Below are 19,498 nucleotides of genomic sequence, written 5' to 3'. Positions count from 1 at the left end.
CAAACTATTATTATATTTTTTATTTTTTATCTTTTACATTTGCTATTATATTTTATAGAAAGTATGTGAGAGAGTGGATATAGTATTTTATTATAAAAAGTAAGTGGGCCCAATATACCTCTTACTTTGAAATAGGCAATATTGCCTTGTTGGGGATAGTAGGTATATTTTGTCTAGACATTTGCCTTTTCCCTTTGAGTATGAAAATGCTGATATGGCGAGGCAAATACGGTGTGCCTACTCATTTGCCTCTCTTGGAGATGCTAGGGAAATGTCAAATACTAAACATCAAATTTAAATTTGATGGTTGATGTGACAATTTGATATTTACACAGTTTTACACTCCACCCAATATGTCAAATAAATAATTATTGTAAGTCAAATCATTTAAGATAAAGAAAAAAATAAATAAAAAATAAAAAATAAATGAAAGTAACACCTAGTTGTCTTTAAAAAATAATAAAATATTCATTTGACATCTTGCTTTTGAAATGTCAAAAATAACATCTCAACCTCCAGCCTTCATTCCACATAAGTTTTGACATATCGGTTAGAGTGATGTGAGATGTTATTTTAACTGTTAAATGTCTATGTAGCACTTTTAACACATCAGTTGAAGATGCTCTTATAAGATGTACGGGATTGCTCTAGCAGAGGACCCTACTAGCCACCTATAGTTTAATATAATAAATGAGTGCCCTAATATAAAATCATTCTCCTTATTTTCGTGATGAGAAGTTTAAAATCATTATTTGTTTAATATCTACGATATAGGCATCTTAAAAGTTACATATATACGAAGAATGATTTTAAATGAGAAGTTTAAATAAAAATTGAACTGATATTTTTATTGACATATCAAACTCCTTTTGTAATTTTCAATTCCCTTTTGTAAATACTACTACACCAATAGTCAATCACGATATCTAGTCCTACGGTGTTGTGGATAAGTCATGTGAGGCTACATCTTTTGTTCAAGTGACAAAAAAAAAATTTAATGAATGTCCATATTTAACAATTCATACCCCATTCCAAAAAGGAAAAGGAAAAAATGATAAGATTAGTCAAACATTTATTTTCGTGTTTAAATTTGTTATACTTTTAGATTAGTCAAACAAGTAAATTTACAAATTCTAGAACATTAATTTTCAATTATATTATTTTATTAAAACATAATCAACAATTCTCATATTGAGTTTGCTAGTATTAATTGTCAATCTACGTGTGAACAACTATGATGATTATTAGTCATGCACATGTGGTTATCTTATCTTATGATGAGAAATAGATATATTTATATAGTCTTATGTTATTGAGGGGTTCCTTATTTGAGAGGTACACTTTGTGAGGCTCACTCCGCATTATATTTCAATTATCCAAATTATTATCTTTCAAGTCTTTATTAAGTAATCATCTTTAATTAATAATATTATACAAATGTAAACCATTAAGGTACATGTATTGTGATGGAATAGATAGACCAACATGGTTTCTTAACTATACAAACCTAATTAAATGGTTATACATTTTTCAATTTTGGTGATTTGTTGTAAAGATGATTTATGAAGTAAGATTTTAAAATTAGGTTGTCATATCGTTGGAATACAATGCATATAGTAGATTCTACACGAACGTGTCTCAAATAAACTTATTTAAGTAATACTGCAATTGAAGCTCTCTCTATTTATGTGTATTCCGCTTTTAGCTTCATGCAAAATATCGAGTATCGATAATTAAAGAGCAACACAATGTGCACATGAACAATTCTATAAACAGCTTATTAGTGTGAAATTCGCACCAATCAATGATTCTCAGTTATATATACGTAATTGTCTCATAAATTAATAGAAAATAGGCTTCACTCAGGAATGAAATATCTTCTAATTACTTTTTGCCAAATTTCTAATAATTTTATCTCAACTTAGAAAATTCATCCAATGAGTCAGTCCATAAACAAATTGAAACTCTAGCAATTTTCGAATTTACAAAAAACAGAGCACATGGAAGTTGGAAACTTGAAACCAAACAGAAACACAAAATAAAACTCCCCCAAAAACATATTTATATATATATAAAAGAGAAACCAAAGCCAAAACCAAAGTCGTAGAAAGACTCGTATGGTATAAAAGAAAAGAGGCAGAGCCACCTCTTTTCTCTTCTCTCTTCTGTGTCTCTCTTAATTCAGGAAATGGAGTTGGAGCCAACAAAGATTACTTTCACTTCCTCTGTAAAACCCTAATTGTCGATCCCCCCTTCCCCCTCTCTATTTTTCTCTTCTTTTTCTCTCAATAGCCCACACGTTCTCTCTCTACAACCTTCGATCCCTCTCCGCTAATCGATCCACTTCAATCACTTCTCAAAAGCAGAGGAAGAAGAAGACCCTTTATTTATTTCTTTGCCCTCTCTGAAACCCCGAAATTTCCCAATCCAAAGCTCTCGATCTGTGGCGCTCGATTTGGGGGGTTGAATTTTTTTAGGGTTTTGGGCTTCTCGGGTCCGTCAAGGCTGGCGGGTATTCGGGTCAAGTAAATGGCGGATCCGCCTGGTATCCGCCTGCATCGCACGTGTGGTTTCTTCGAACAAAGGCTTGCAGTTGTGTGTGTATTTTCTCGATTGGGTAGGATAGGGTTACGTTCTTGCTGTGAAGAGACTGAAGATTTTTGCTGCCTAGAGTGAGAAGCGAAAAAAAAGCATGCTGAGCGTGCTACGCGTGCACCTCCCTTCGGATATTCCCATTGTAGGCTGTGAGCTCACGCCATACGTACTCTTGCGCCGGCCTGACAAGACTGTCACAACAGACGATGTGCCCGAGTCGGCCCCTCTTGATGGCCACTTCTTGAGGTACAAGTGGTAAGTGTCAATTTCCCCAATCAATTTTTAAGTTTTGTTATTTTTTTTTTTTTGCTGCTGTGAATTTGGTTTTTCGGGTGCTTTTATTCCTGAGATTTTCTGGGTTTTGAGCTTTGTTTGTGGCCTCTGGGTGGTTTGAGGTTGTTGTTGTTACTCAGGTTTAGGCAAAGATTTTAGCTTCAAGTACATCTATAGGGAAAAAGCTTCTGGGTATATAGCTTAGATGCATATTTGTAGTTTTACTTATATTTATGCTCTCTGTCTTTTCATGGGTTTTCATATGATTTCACAACATCTTTTTAAGTAGGGTTTTTTTAACAAAAGAAAAAGGTTTCTAGAGATATCTATGTCAATGTTGTGTATTTGTCTTTTTATATTCATGAGTGTTTAATTTATATTCTTGAATTTGAATACTCTATATATACAGCATTAATTTCTTGAATTGTCCAATTGAATGAATTGCAATAATTGAAAGATCTTAATAGGATCATTTACTTTAGAATAAGAGGCAAATGATTTGTCATGGATTCAGAGGCCATATGACACATTGCAACCGAGCCAAATTGCGTGATGAGTTAGGCTTTACATGTCTAGAATAGTTTGTTATAATAAGAAACAGTAGCAGAGCGATGAATGCTGAAACAGCTGTAACATTGCGAAACGTCAAAGTGTGGATACCTGTTTGGAAATCCAGGTTGCATTACTACCATTTTTTGCTACTACACGTGTTCAGGAGTGCATACTTCTCCAATGGTATGTATTAAAAATATGTTTCGAGAATTTATTGTGTGGCTGAGTGGTTGGGGCTCATAGCTCCACTGATAGGAACTTACCGCGCAGCTACCGATATAATTATTGTGCGGCTGTGTTGTGATGAAAACCTACTGTTTGGTGGGGCTTACCCCAGATTGCACCTACGACCAGAATTCATCTTTCTCTCCCCCTTCCTTTGATCCAAAAAAAGAAAAAAAGAAAAAAAAAGAAAAGAGAAAACCTGAGGAAGGAGTTTTGGCATACTTTTTATTATCTTGCCATATTCTTTCGTGGGTTCCTTCAATAATAACCAGTTTTTGTAGGCCCATTAGATAACTAACTTAAATAAAAACAAATTAAAAAGTAACCTGTTTTGGACTATGTCAAGTCTGGGCCATATTCGAGATTGATTTCAGATGTGGGCTGATGAGATTGGGGGTCGAGATCTTGATACACATCTTGACTCGCGTGTTGACCCCATTTTGGTCATTTCAAGTCCAAAACAGGTTAGTTTTCTAAGTTTATTGAGAAGGGGGTAGTTTCAATAGGCCTGCGTAAATGGGTTATTTTACAAAGGAGCCCTTGTTTTGTTCTCCGTCTGATGTGTATTTAACCTCAATTCTTATCCATGGATTATACAATTTTACGGTACAAACTAGTTAGAGAGTATCTTTTAAACCTTTTTTAAATATGCAGTTTGCAATAAGTCATGTCAGGAGCTGGACTAACAATTTTCGGTCATTGAGGGGAAGAAGAAAATGTACCTATTCCTTTAAGCTTTGTGCCATGCAATTAATGAGGAGATTCCCCCATTAATGGAAAAATATTGGGCATTTAATTTGCACAGGATATTGAACGCTGTGATAATAGTTGATCGAATCAGCACACTTCAGTGGTTTATTGGGCTTAAATTTTATGCCACTTTCATTTTTTATGCAATTAACGAGGTGAGGTTTCCGTCAACAAATGACAAATTATTCGGTGTAATTTGCACCTGATACTGTACGTAATGATAAGATCTTGCCGTTGTGCCCTTACTTATAGTTTCTAGTTTAATGGTGGTTTCTGTGATTTACAGTGGCCCATTCTCAATCTTGATTGCAGGTATCGTATACAAAGTGATAAAAAAGTTGCAGTCTGCAGTATACATCCATCTGAGCAAGCCACATTGCAGTGTCTAGGTTGTGTCAAGGCCAAAATACCTGTTACCAAAAGTTACCATTGTTCTCCCAAGTGCTTCTCAGATGCATGGCAGCATCACCGTGTTTTGCATGACCGTGCTGCTAGTGCTGTAAATGAAAATGGAAATGAGGAAGAAGAGGTGTTTGGGCGCTTCAATAGCTCTGGATCTGGAGTACTCAACACTAGTCTATCTGGATCAGTGTCAAGCACGAGTTTGACAAATGGTTCAGCACCTTTATATCCTGCGGCTGTTACCCAAAGGAGTGGTGGTGAAACATGGTTTGAAGTGGGACGCTCTAAAACGTATACGCCTACAGCTGATGATATTGGGCATGTTCTTAAGTTTGAATGTGTTGTGGTCGATGCTGAATCAAAAGTACCTGTGGGACATGTCAATACAATATTAACTTCCCGTGTCATTCCAGCACCCTCTCCAAGTCCACGCCGTCTGGTTCCTGTCAATGGAGCTGATGTGATGGGGCATTTGGATTCAGATGGCCGTATTTCATCTTCTGGAACATTTACTGTGCTTTCGTACAACATTTTGTCTGATGTGTATGCCACCAGTGAATCATACAGTTACTGCCCTTCGTGGGCACTTTCTTGGCCTTACCGCAAACAAAATTTGTTGCGGGAAATTGTTGGCTATCGTGCAGATATTGTTTGTCTTCAGGAGGTATTACAAATCTTACTTTTGTTGTCTAGCCAAATCGGAATGCAGAAATGTCTTATAGATATTTGGATGTATTGAGTTATGCATTATGCATGTAAAAACTGATTAATGGCCCTCTCAGGTTCAAAGCGATCATTTCGAGGAATTTTTGCCCCCGAGCTGGACAAACATGGTTATCAAGCACTATACAAGAGAAAAACAAATGAGGTGGTCTGTTACTATCCCATATATTTATTACAGCTTCAATAAACTTCTTATTCATTATGGGGTTGTATATTTGAAAATTTCTTGCCATTAATTTGCATTCTTTGGCGTCAGGTTTTCACTGGGGGCGCACAAGCAATTGATGGTTGTGCAACATTTTTCCGTAGAGACAGATTTTCACATGTCAAAAAATACGAGGTTTGGAGAAAGAGAGAGAGAGAGAGTAGTGTACCTAAATTTTAGTTTTATTTGGTTCTTCTTAGTATGGAGTTTGTGTTAATGCAGGTTGAATTCAATAAGGCTGCTCAGTCTTTGACTGATGCCATGATTCCAAGTAATCAGAAGAAAAGTGCTTTAAATCGATTAGTTAAGGTGGGTTTGTTCTTTATGAATTTTATAAGTTGGACCTGATCTTTTGAAATGATCTTGGTCTATGATGCTCATGTCTGGATCTCAATATCTGTAGGATAATGTTGCGCTCATAGTGGTTCTGGAAGCAAAGTTTAGCAATCAGGGAGCTGATAATCCTGGGAAACGGCAACTTCTTTGCGTGGTATGAGATGCATGTTGTATTGTTATTACTCCTAGATGCTTTTTGTTTTCTTTTCAACTGCCTTGACGCCAATGCATGGGCATCCTTCATGGTGTTTTTGTAATCATGTTTTTCTCGTGGTATGGAGTACAGGCAAATACACATGTAAATGTCCACCAAGATCTAAAGGATGTCAAACTCTGGCAGGTAACTCATATTTCTTAGTTCTTCCATGTGTAGTGCATTTGTTTAAATATTTTCAAGATGACATTGGATTTTGCGTTTTTCATGTTTCTTATCAGGTTCATACTCTCTTAAAAGGATTAGAGAAGATAGCTGCCAGTGCAGATATACCGATGCTGGTGTGTGGAGATTTTAGTTCAATTCCTGGAAGGTCTGTTGATTGTTTCGATGATTTTATTTTGAATTGAAAATTTATTACCGGTATGTTGCTTGCTTAAGGTACTGCTGAACTTTGTTGCAGCGCTCCTCATACACTTCTTGCTATGGGAAAGGTAGATCCATCACATCCAGATTTACAAGTAGACCCTCTTAATATACTGCGCCCTCTCAGCAAGCTGATACATCAGCTTCCACTGGTAATGCATGCTTTGTAATGTACTGGTTTATTTATCAATTGTTATTACTGTTTTTTTTCCTTTTTAACTGGGAGGGGAAGATATACATGTTTTTGTGTTCTATGGCTTGTGCTGATTGTGGCTGAATCCTTATTGGAACTCACAGGTAAGTGCGTATTCATCATTCGCAAGATTGGGAGTTGGTCTAGGTATGGAGCAGCAGAGAAGGAGAATGGACCCCACCACGAATGAGCCATTATTTACAAATTGCACTAGAGATTTTATTGGTACCCTGGATTACATATTTTACACCGGTAAGTTTACAGATTACAAATTGTTTGAGCTGTTCATATTTATACCTCTTTTGATAGATCAATTCTTCATAAAGCTATTTAATGTTTGGTTGCAGCGGACTCTTTAACGGTGGAGTCCTTGTTGGAGCTCTTGGACGAGGAAAGCTTAAGGAAAGACACAGCGCTTCCTTCCCCAGAGTGGTCATCAGATCACATTGCACTTCTAGCTGAGTTTCGCTGCAAGCCTAGAATTAGACGTTGACACATTGTACTTCTAGCTGGGTATGCTTTCAAATCTTTTTGTTTCCATCTGATTCCAGATGAATATTTTATGGTATATGTATATTTGGTCTTGGTTGAAAAGTTTGTTTGAAGGGCTTCATGTTTTTTCATTTACTAATCATTTTTCACAGATATAATGAATTACAAAGTTTGAGCTATCTATTTGTTTATTACTTGTTGACCCCTTTTCAACTCCAGTCCATGGAAGTCACTTTAGGGAAATTGTTGGCATGAGGGGGGAAGATCAGATGCACTGGTGGAGTGCATCCAATTTAAATTAATTTACAATAAAGAATTTCTAGAGACTTTAGTTGGGTGTTTTCTGGATTGTTTCCTCCTTGAAAGGTTCAGAGCGTGGTGCTTAGAATACTGTAGTTAGATTGATGATTGTTTTGCCAATTATGCCAGTGTGACATCTGCTTAGTTGGTTCTGGCTAATATTAACTCATGCTTACTTTTAGAGGAGGCTCTCAGTGTGAAATATCCTACATTATTGTTAAGAGAATTGGGTTTTTTATGCAAAATTAAATGTATAATTTTTTCCGCTTATGTGGTTCTTGTGTTGATGGCAACCTCAATGCGTGTAGGAGAGAGGTCCGGAGACATCCAAGAAAAAGGCTGAGAGAGAAGCTGCTGGATGAAAGTTTAGTTAATGTAAGAATGGTAGATCGTGCCCCTAGTTCTTTCCAGGTATCTCCTTGTGGGATCCTTGCAATGATCTGCTTTGTATTATGCCACCTTTGTCTTATAGAAAAGTTATTATGATGCCCTGCTCAATTGCCGATCTCGTTTTTGCCAATAGAATTTCGTAGATGCTCACCGGCTGATCATATCATCTTAGTCTTAATCCTGTACTCTAATCCCTGAAAGGCAAGTGGTTAGTGGCCTGCAATTGTTTGCACCTTTTCTTTTTTATACCTTGAGTTCTTGAAGCTCTTGTTCACAGCGCCCTTTCCCCTTTTACTTCCATTTTAATTTTTGGTAAGGGAACAAAGGATAAGGAATAAGATTTTGATTTTTTTTTTTTCGAAGGGTTCATCTTGTTTGAAGCAGGAACTGCATTGGTTTTCTATTTCAGTGTAAATTATATAATCGCAGCCATATGTGAGGTTGCATTAGTCTTTCTGTGGTGTTTTCTGTTCGGAAGTGAATGTTGAGAGAGAATTTCCTCGAGCAAAGGAGGGAATTATTTTTGAACTCGGGCAGTCAATGAACGCTTGTGCCACCAATCAGAATTTTTTATAAAAAGAAAGTAGTGTACAGTTTCATTCTAAATCTTAATGAACGTGATTGTACACTCGACATGAACGTGAGGGTAATCAATGTGGGCTGGTGATTTGGGCCATTGTTTAACAATTCAATTGAATCAGGATGCACATGGGGTTGATGGGTTAGGCTACAATCGTGGGTTTTGGAAAGTGAATTGGAACGCATGTTTTCCAAAATGCTGTCAACAGAGAGTTCTGCTACCGGTTTTGTCAACGAAAAAAGTTAAAGTGGTTAAGAGCATTCATCCTTGCATATAACTTGGTCCTAGGTTTGATTTCCCCATCCCTCAATAATGCTTGTATTTAATCGTGGTCATAGAAATTTAAAAGATTATAGTCATCCACATTTGGAAGATTAAAGCGATCATCCAATTTGTTCAAATAATCCTCAACTATCTCTCAACCCTAATTTTGCAGTCCTTACCAATAAACCAGAAACCTGCCAACTTGAAGTTACCAATCTTCCAGCATCCTACAAATGCATTATGCGAGCCTTGCAAGAACTAAACTAAAACAAATTTTCTCTTATAAATCCTTCTCACAAAGGTTTCTAGAGCCTTTCCGAGTCCGTCGTCTGCCTCCTCCACGAGAAAAACTTGCATGTTTCGAGGATAATCATGTGTGACGGAATATGATTGGTTGCAAGTTGTTCTCCTCTACATGTTTGTTTTCTTAAGCTTGGCTTTGTTTTAGGTAAACAAGTACAAAGAATCTGTCCAGGCCTTGGAATCAGAATCAATCTCATTCCCGCAATAAGCCTCCCTTCTATCTGCGGATGTATCTGAATGACGTTGCATCACTGCAACCGCTGCCATGGCATTCTATTATTTGCCATATCAATGTACAAATTTTGTGCATCAGGCTTGAATATATAAAACAACCCAAAAAAACACAACAGAAAATAAATGATGGAGAGGCATCAAAAGATAAAAAGAATGAGATGGGTTAGTGAAAATCTACTTTATCTTTCTTCTGTTGGTAATTTTACAGGCTCAAGTAGGACCTTGAGAGTACGATTGCTTTGGCAATAGTTGCAGGTTCATCGCTAACAAGATGGTGTAGCTATTAATATTTCTTGGTCAGAATGACACTTGAAATTCTAGCTACAAAAATAGGACAATGACATTTTATTTTGTTTGTCACGCAGAGTAGCAATTTTAACATCAACCAAAGTGTGATAAGTAAACATTGCACTTGCGCCATACTTGTAGACTGTAAGCTCAATCAGCGTGATGCAGACCCCAAACATTTGGAAATTAAGATGGACTGAAGATGAGTATAGTCAAGCCGCCACATCCATGAAACTGCATGTCCACACCAAAACTTCTAATGTCCATGATTGAATATCCACGAATCCAAGAATAATCCTGAAAAACATATATATGGTAATAGTGCACAAGACCAGAGAGACGAAGATATCTAAAAGCTTATAACGTGATAAACAGAAGTGGAGTACCACAGCAACAATTAGATATGTTTTTTGCTCATATGGAGCTTACAGAAACCATAATATTTTCCATTACAAATATTAAGAACAAGATACAAAAATATTATGCGTTATGAGGCTAATAAAGATTATTATTATTATTTTTTTGGATCAAGGGGGAGGAGGTATTTGAACTTGAGACCACTTCCAACATTAGGAAGAGAAATACCACTAGACCAAAAGCTCATTGGTAAGGCTAATCAAGATTGAATAGAAGAACTTGACATGCCACAAAAGTAGTACTTCAATGGATAGATTGTGATTTCTTATCTACTCAAGTTGTGGTTCGTCTGCTCTAATAGGATAGAGCTTGAGACGATATACCTTTTAATGGAAGGAAACTGAACCATTTCATCCGCAAGGTTACAAATGATATGCATTAGCTGTGTACTTTGAAGCACTGCAACTTCGGAAACAATTGAAGCAGTTCATCACGGCTCCGTTTCTACAAGAGAACAACTATACAATTAGAGAAACTGTTCCAAGTTTTAGGAGCTAAAAGTTCTACTAAATACTAACTAGATCATTACCTTAATTCCAATACAGCCATTCACGTCAAGAGTTGTAATTGTGTTTGAGCAGGTCCTTGAAAGGGACTCCAGGCATTTATCGGTCACCCCAACTATGCCAAATAAGCTGCATTTTTCATTCACAAGTCAGTAAGATCGCTGAATATGCCTGCAGGTTATCATTCAACAGCATGGGAACCATATAGGTTCACTCAAACGAAGTGTTAACTTTTTCAGTTTATGTTGCATACATAGTTTTAAAAAATTTGATACCAGGGATTTGAACATAAATCAAGACATTTCCGAAATGTACTTTGTTTAATTTTTTCTATTGACTTAACGGCACACTGCACAAGCAAGGGCTAGTAAAAAAGTTAAGGAACTAAAGCTCCAATCAATTGCACAAAATCAATGTTGCAGCTCAATCCAGTGTAGCATGAACATGCTTCTTGGTCTCTACATGTTTTTTTACTAAATAAAGAAGGAAAAAAAAAAAAGCAACAATAGTGACGACTCTTGCAGACCAGCAACTTAAGGGCATTTTTATAGTCAAAGACATTCAAATATAATAACTGCATAAGTGACCAGAGTTTCATATTTCTCAAGTCAAGAATGCACAGGCCAGTATCAAGCATTAAGTTCCTTCAAAATTTCTTTCCAAGATTTACCTGAGAAATTCAAGAGATGTGCAACCCTGTGCAACAGCTATGACCCCCACATCAGTGATACGTACACACCTATCAGAAGGTAGAGATAGTTTAAGATTGTAATTAATGTATCTATTTTGCTTCATATACATGTTAGGAATTCAGAAGCTTCAGTTACCATGTCAAATTGAGAGACAGGAGGCTCTTACATCTAGCTATACAAGATAGCCCCTCATCTGATAGATTCTGAAATGAGATTTACCATAAGTACTTATCAAGTTATCATCAGTTTGGTAAATGGCTTCTAAAGAGTTACATCAGCATAGCTAAATCTAGTAAATTCTACCTGGCCACCACACAGATCCAAGAATTTAAGTTGGGAAAGAAGTGATATTCTCTTGTAAGCTTCATCAGTGAAGCTGAGCAAAGGAAATGCAGCCAATCAGAACACAGCAAGAAGAACATAGTTCAAATTTATACAGAGACTCCATCAAGTACCTCGATAGGGCATACAAATTAAGACTATGGAGACATGGGCAACCGTGCAATATCTGCTGCAATCCAGAATCTGTTAACTTGACACACCTGAGAATAAGAAAAAATTATAATCTGTAAGCACCAGGAGGAGGTAATATTTTTTGCAAAGGACAATCATCTCCCCACTTGACCTTTGTGTAAAAGGGAAAGTGTATTTAGAGGAGGAACTGAGAATGTCATGTCAATGATCAATTTTTAGACAGGTCATAGCCCAGAAGCCACACAATTGGAAAAAAACTACGTTGTGACATGAAAGCAGATGAAACATTCACAGAATGATCTTTGCTAAGATGATGTAACAAAGAGCAATATTTCTCACCTGGTCAGGTTCAACAACTCTAATTCTGGATAATTCTGAGCCACTAATTGCAAGCTTTTGTCTGAAAGATTCTGCGATTTCCACATCAAAATACTCCATTCAAAGAAAATCCTTCATAAAATAAATAATACCATGCATGTATGTTTCGTAATGTATAGTTTGCAACAAGCAAAGCAATGAAGTAGGATGGGACCCAGTGACAGATACCTTACAGCCACTGAAATTCAGATCAACTATATGTTTGCAGTTCTTCACTAGGTGTGCTATACCTATATCTGTTACCCTGAAACACAAATGACATTCCAAAATTCATTGAAAATGAACAAAGCATCAACTAGCAATATGATTTGAAATACAAATCAACCTTACACACCTCACATTCCAATAGATAGAAAAGACCTTCAGATTAGGGCAAGCACTGGTTATAGCTTCAATTCCCTTATCAGAGATCTTCTGGCAGCCATTAAGATTCAAAACCTCCAGGTTTTGAAGGGAATCTAGACACTGTAGAAATGCATAATTTTCTTTTAAACAATCAAAAGTTGTTCAAAAGCATCTATTTACAAAAAGTATTGTATACTTCACCAAGTACTCATAGAGTTTATATGAACTACGGTTAACTAAGTCACCTAGATTCTATAGTGCAGAAGAAAAAAAGTCAAATTATAATAACGGATGATCTACCATGCAGTTATAAAGGTTGGGAAAATCTAGGTCTGACAGAGAAATTAGTCTTCTTTCTATTCACAATCTCATGCTACAAAAACATGCCTTGTGCTGTAAAATCTTCAGCTCCACAAACCACAAATAATTTAAAAGATAAGGACAGAAGCTTAGTTGATTCTATAATTGGAAATTTGAAACTGTGAATCCTAACCCAAACATAGACCTAACCTCAACCAAGGGAGGTCCTAACTGTGTCTCACTTCTCATACCTTTTAAATATCAACCAATATATTAGGTAACAATATTTTATGGCTTTTTATAAGAATTTCATGCTATGCTTTCTATGTAACAAGGAATACCAATATCAGTGCCAGTAGCCTACATTACAGCCTCATTAAAATCCATTATACCGCATTTATGCTGGAAAATCAACAACATCCCAAATGCACCTTGTCAGGCATTTGTATTACTATTAGTTAAAAGTATAGACACGGTTTAATATGGAATGAAAAAATAACATTACAAACATTACAATATTTACCTTCCTTCTAATGTTCACAAGCATTATCATTAATATTTAATACGACTGAATTTTCTCACACATCAGAAAATCAACGTCGTTATAGTTCTTTGAAATATAAAATTTGAGACAAGTTCATACTAGAATGGCATGTTACCTTGTTCTTTATGAGTTCAAGATGCTTGTCTTCAATGTCTTGTGCAAATTCAAGGTTTATCTGCTTCACATGCCGATATCTCGGCTGGAAACATTTCACCATGAAAACATATCAGTATAACAATGTGTCTATAATCATCCACTAAGAGCATTTCAAATACTAATCCAAGCAAACTCTACATCCCAATCATTTCAAAATAACCATTATCACATCATCCAAGAATGAACTTTTATAACTCCCACATATAACAGTCAAACCCCTCATCCGTTTTTATTTTTCAAAACTTGATTTAGGTACAAAAATACCCACTCTTTTGCCATACATTCAAATTGAAGATCACCCACAGATCATTATTTTAGTTCTTTTAGATAAGGATTACTCATACATCATTAAATTCCAGGTATCAAACAAATATAGCATCTTTAACAGTAAATTGTGGTATATCTAACCAATGAAATAGCAGCAATAAGGCGATTCCCAGCATTATTCATCTCACGAAGATCGAGAAGCTGAAACACGAACCAAAAAAACCCTTGTCACATAAAAACCATACAACTCAAATACCCATCTGAATCTTCAAGTTGAAAGAAGAGGAAGAAAAAGTTCATATTGAGAATAAAGAAAATAGTACCAGCCAAAGGGAAGGGTAGGAGACGAGAGTTCCATTGAGCCATGGGCTAACTAGCAAGAGAGAGATAAGATCTCTCTGAGACAGTCTTGAGCTCACTATCTTCAGAACCTTAGGAATGGTTTCTCTGCTCCAAGTCCCCTCCTCAGCTGCCTCTACGTCTTCCCCTTCCATTTTTATTCAGAGAGTGAGTTTGGTTCCCGAGTTCGTTGCTTTTTCGCCAAAAACTATTTATATCTACGAAAGTTTGCAATTTTTTTTCTTTCTTTTTTTGGGTATCTTTAGTAATTAATTATGGGTATCGGGCTATGATCCGGGCCGGGTTTATGAGCCCAATCCAATTATATAGTTCTCTACAGGCCCATTTATTGGGCTGGATGTGTTGGTAATTTTTTCTTTTGGTGGTTTATTAATAACTAGCCTCTTGGTTTATGATTTTGATAATATGTTTATTAAAATTAGGAAATTTGCATAAATACTACCTGAACTTTGAGGTATGTGTGTCATTTGCCACCTGAACTTTTAATTTTAATTTTTAATCACCTAAACTTTGTAGAGTGTTGTAATCCACCACCTACGTCTAACTCCGTTAAAATTTCCGTTAAATGTAAGAGCATTTTCCTCTGTCACTATAATTAAAAATAATTATAAAACAACATAATTTTTTTTAAAAAATGAAAAAATAAAGTTAACCTAACTATCACGAATGTAAGGGCATGTAATGGCAAAGCAGGGTGTATGCATAATAGAGTTGCGCACATATTAGTATTAATGGCCAATTCGAGGGTGAAATGGAATTAATGGTGTGTCAACCCTCTCCAATGATAACATACTATTCTATAATTTCTCCCCTCACTGGTCCAAGTTCTTTCTATTGATGGCCTTCTTGGCCCCCTTATTTTTTTTCTATTGTGCCCTCAAGCATCTTCATAGGTCGGGAAGAGTGCTTTTTTCCCTACTGGTCTAGTCGAGGTGTTGATGCTTGAGGTGTTTTGATGTGTATTAGATGCTTTTATGGTTATCTGTTACGTATTTTATTTGGCTTGTTTTAGCCTTTTGAATGATATTGATGGTGTATGCACAACATTGGGTGGGGAGAGGGGGAGACAACTTGGCGTTGGTTTTTTTTTCTTCCAAGATCCATAAAAACCATATGAAGAATTTGACTCACTTTTTTTTTTCTTCCCAAGATCTATGAAAACCATAGCTCTACTTTTTCAAATCTTCCAAGAACTATGAAAATCATGTGAAAACTAAGGCCTGAATCTTTGTGTGTTTTCTAACCTACTAAAATCTCATATTTCTTCCAATTTAAGGGGGTGCATTCAATTGGGATTTTAATTTCACAAGTAATCTAACTCCTCATTATTTTTGGTGATTGATATTTTTATTTCTTTTTCTTTTTAAAATTTAGTTTTTTTTAATAATTCTCTTTAAGTGCGGTGAATGAACTAAAATACCCTTACATTTAATAGAAACTTTAATGGCATTAGACATAGGTGGTGGATTGCAATACTTTATAAAGTTCAGGTGGTTAAAATTTAAAATTAAAAGTTCATGTGGTAATGGCGCACATACCTAAAAGTTCAAATGAGACAAATTTAGCCTTTATCTTTAAAACTTTAAAGACAAATTTAGCCATTTGTAAAATGACTTCTAAGGACTTGGAGGAAAAATATTTAATATTTAATACTAAATATAAAGATAAAAATGATTAACATAAATGTAATATTCAAATATATATATATATAGTAAAAGGCAGAGAATGGTAAAACATTCAAAATACTAGAAAATGCTCTTGATTAATATAAGGGCTTCTTGGATATGGGTCTATTTTCATTTAGATAATATGAATGCAGGACACTAATTAGGCTCTCTTCAATTGCAGTCCTCCCAATCAATTGTATGGCCAGGTATGCAAACCTTGTAGCCACCGTATTCGAGAGATTTATAAGATATGACATTGGTTGAAAATGGCAAGTAAATACAAATACCACTTTTAAATATGGAAAAAAACCTATTTAATTCATTCCTCACAAATTAAAAACCTATTTAATTCAAATTTCATCTATAAATATGGAAACTATATTTTTTAGAATTCTATATTCGTAGCTTTATTAAATACAAATTTATAAATAAACCCAATCCTGGGACATAGCATATTTATAAAAAACATAAACACACCAAAATAACCTCAACTTTGTGTTTAGTTTAGTGTGTGTAATGATGGATTTTGGGTGTATTTATATCTTTAAATATCTTTATATTAATTTTGTGTTTTAGTGAAACTTATTAAATTGGTAGCATTACCTACCTTTTAGCTATAAATTCTTTGATGGAATCTTTTTTCATAATGTTAATTTTTTAATATACCTAGTATGGAGGTATAACTTTTTTTTATTTTAAACATATGTGTTTTATGTATCATTGAGATGCATCCAATATGTGTTTTACCTAGTACTGAGGTGCATCAAATATGTACTATACCTATTAGATAGGTATATCAATTTCAATGGTCAGTAGGGTATTGTACCTGGAGCATAGGTTATCAAATTTAAGAATAATATTAATAGTTCATGAAGAAATAAACGAGTACAATGAGATGAGGAATAAAACAACATGTGAATTATTAATCCCTTTCGCAAAGTTGTAAAACTGAAAAATAGTACAACTTGACAATTGGTGAGAAACAATTGAAAATTTTAATCATTATTATCTTTAGGTACATAGAGTGGAAAAAAAACATTATACTACAAAAAGCTACACAACAATGAAATTAAAACCTAAAACAAACATTTCTAAAAAAAAAAAAACTAAAACAAACATAAAAGATGGGAAAGAAAACAATAATAGTATATGAGTGGCCAATTGTATTATGAACGAATAATAAAAGGAGTACACAATAAAATAAGTGGCAATGGATTAACATACTTATGCACAATATGTGTATTAATAAAATCCACGTTAAATAGGAATTTGAACAAATCAAGCATGTTTCGACATTTACATTCAAAATGTAATTATTCCTTTAATTACATGATCAAATATGATCATTAATGGCCTATAAATCCTCATCTTACCCGTTTTATACAATAGGCATATAATAGGAACAAAAAATTTAAATACAAATGATTGAGTCAGCATGTCAAAAATGGAATGTAATCTACATGGCAAACTAGTCAAATGACTTGTATCAACAAACAATTATTGAAGGACTAGACCCAACTATTAGTTGGATTTTTGGACCTCTATCAACTTTTCTATTAATATAAACATTAAGAATTGAAATTATTAATTAAATGAGGATAATATGATAAATGTAATATATAGACGGTTTAGATCATTGAAATAAAATGCTTGATGGGTTCTACAAGGGTGTCCCTCAAATAAGCTTATTTGAGGGAACTGAAGCTCTCTATATGTAAAATTATTTGATAAATTTCTCAATATAAGGAGATTTTGAGTGAGGGATTTTGGTTTATAAAAAATTAATTTAAAAAATAAAACTAAAATGGTTTTACATCAGTGACTATTACTCTGTCTCTACTTTGTTGGTAGATGTCATGAGTTCAAATCTCACAAATCACAGTTACTAAAAACATCACAAACCAAAATTATTTTATAGCAAATTTTTGTAACATTTAGCTAGAAAAGGGAACCCTTTGATATGATTTTATAAAAAGCTAAGCGCCCGTTTGATAACTATTTCAATTTTAGTTTTTAGTGTTTAGCTTTTATTTTTTGTGCTAGAGTATAATGGAAAATGAGAGTGAGGAAGAGATTGAGAGAGAGGATGAGAGGGGAGGATGGGATGGAGGAGTAACAAAAGTGAAAACAATTTCAAATAGATTTCGGTTTTTAGTTTTTGTTTACACTTTTGTTACTCCTTCCTCCCATCCTCCCCTCTCATATCTTCTCTCTCAATCCCATCTTCACTCTCATTCTCCCTCTTGTTTCTTTACTTTAACACAAAAAATAAAAACAAAAAACTTAAATTAAAATAGTTATCAAATGGCAAAGCTTTGATTTCCATAGCAAGGGGCCCTAGATGACAAAAAAAGAGAAAATCACATTGCATGGCCAGCTACCTACCTGTTGCTGGCCTGGGATACCAAAAGTACGTACTCTCCACTACAACTATTTCTCATTTTCAGAGCCTCGACTAGCTAGCTAGCTAAGCTAGTCACCCATTGAAAAGGGTACTGGATTTTCCATATCCATGAAGGAAAATAACAAGCGAAGCGACCCAAAGGCAAACATCCCCTCCTTAGCTAACTGTCCTTTTTCTTGTTTTTATACGAAACAGATAGCTAGCATTCTGCCGACATTAATGTTCTTTCATTTGAGCTAACTTTCTTGCATATATTTTTTTAATTAAAGTTTTTTGTTTTGGTCGATCCACTTAATAATGCACTTAATTAACGAAACCAGGAAAACTGCATGCTTCTCTGCTGTGTGGAGAGAAAAAAGGACACACAGAGTGACAGAGAGTTGATATTAAGTAGTTTTACTACAGAAGTATTGACTTTTCGTTGTTAATTGCTAAGCAAATTGCTATCTCTATATATTTCTAAGTTAATGGCTCTTAGAATAGAGGTGTTTAATTCGATAAAAAAAAAGGATAAAATATTGATATTGGTAAAAATTCGAAAATATTTATGGTAATTGTAAGTTGACAAGCATTTTTTACGATGTCTATAGCATAAATAGTTAAGTGCTTTTTGAGTTATAGAATTAGAGCTTGTTCATGAGTAATTTTGAGGATGACCAAAATCACTTGTGGGGAGAAACATTTCACACGTGCTTCTCATTTGAATTCTTTATCTAACATCACTCTCAAACGAGCCCTTACTTTCTTGTGTTTTCTAAAGAAGAAACGAACCGAGGGGTTTACCTCAGTAGTGAGGTCCCTCCCCCTTCCTCCCTTTGGAACCCTTACTTTCTTGTGTTTTCTAAAGAAGAAATGAACCGACCAAGGGCTTTACCTCAGTAGTGAGGTCCCTCCCCCTTCCCCCCCTTGGTCACCTGTTCGAATCCCAGGATAAGTCCCTCCCCAACCCCCACCACCACCCATTCCTACCCCCACTTTAAAAACCCCCAAATGCAATGTATCTATCACTAATTCTAAAATAAAGAAAAGAAGAAACAAACCCACCTACGAGCAAAAGTGCTTGCTAAAAAACACTCCAAAAAGGCAGCATTACCCTGTTTTTCCCAATTTTGCAGGTCCCCCCGGCATGGAGGTCCCCATGCCTCTATCTGGGTCTCTCTCATGCAAATTCAACTTGGGTTGGTATATGTCACATCACATCAGAAATACATACAGGCTTAACTGAGATATGATGTAACTATCGGACGGACAATAATACAGCTCGTACCACCAGATGTACGTACAAGATTAGGCTGACAGGAAC

At 35.2% G+C, this 19,498-nt stretch overlaps 2 protein-coding genes across 3 annotated transcripts; one reads left to right on the top strand and one right to left on the bottom strand.

Moving 5' to 3' along the window:
* The first annotated feature begins 2,091 nt into the window (after positions 1-2,091).
* LOC103339619 (DNAse I-like superfamily protein) lies at positions 2,092-8,378 on the top strand. Its single transcript, XM_008242946.2, is given in 13 exon segments — positions 2,092-2,850; positions 4,708-5,461; positions 5,580-5,601; positions 5,604-5,665; positions 5,777-5,860; positions 5,948-6,034; positions 6,129-6,215; positions 6,348-6,401; positions 6,497-6,588; positions 6,679-6,793; positions 6,939-7,086; positions 7,182-7,347; positions 7,935-8,378. Coding segments are annotated over 12 exon segments (1,809 nt in total). The 5' UTR covers positions 2,092-2,692; the 3' UTR covers positions 7,328-7,347; positions 7,935-8,378.
* Positions 8,379-9,556: 1,178 nt separating this feature from the next.
* Positions 9,557-14,308, bottom strand: LOC103339618 (RNI-like superfamily protein). 2 transcript variants are annotated; one of them, XM_008242944.2, is made up of 13 exons: positions 14,088-14,308; positions 13,906-13,965; positions 13,457-13,540; positions 12,487-12,617; positions 12,321-12,396; positions 12,114-12,184; positions 11,756-11,842; positions 11,604-11,676; positions 11,436-11,503; positions 11,279-11,347; positions 10,632-10,737; positions 10,426-10,546; positions 9,557-9,982 (listed from the first exon to the last, which is right to left on the bottom strand). In XM_008242944.2, exons 1-12 carry the CDS (start codon positions 14,256-14,258, stop codon positions 10,481-10,483), a joined length of 1,062 nt encoding a protein of 353 aa, XP_008241166.2. In that variant the 5' UTR covers positions 14,259-14,308; the 3' UTR covers positions 9,557-9,982; positions 10,426-10,480. The 2 variants fall into 2 exon arrangements, with proteins under 2 accessions (XP_008241166.2, XP_088899219.1); XM_089043093.1 differs by having other exon boundaries at positions 9,713-9,941; positions 14,088-14,307.
* Positions 14,309-19,498: the final 5,190 nt, after the last annotated feature.

This window comes from Prunus mume, linkage group LG8 (genome assembly GCF_029339155.1).
Source record: "Prunus mume cultivar Tortuosa linkage group LG8, ASM2933915v1, whole genome shotgun sequence".
NCBI lineage: Eukaryota > Viridiplantae > Streptophyta > Magnoliopsida > Rosales > Rosaceae > Prunus > Prunus mume.
The sequence above is the reverse complement of the archived record's forward strand: the minus strand, read 5'-3'. Positions and strand labels throughout refer to the sequence as shown.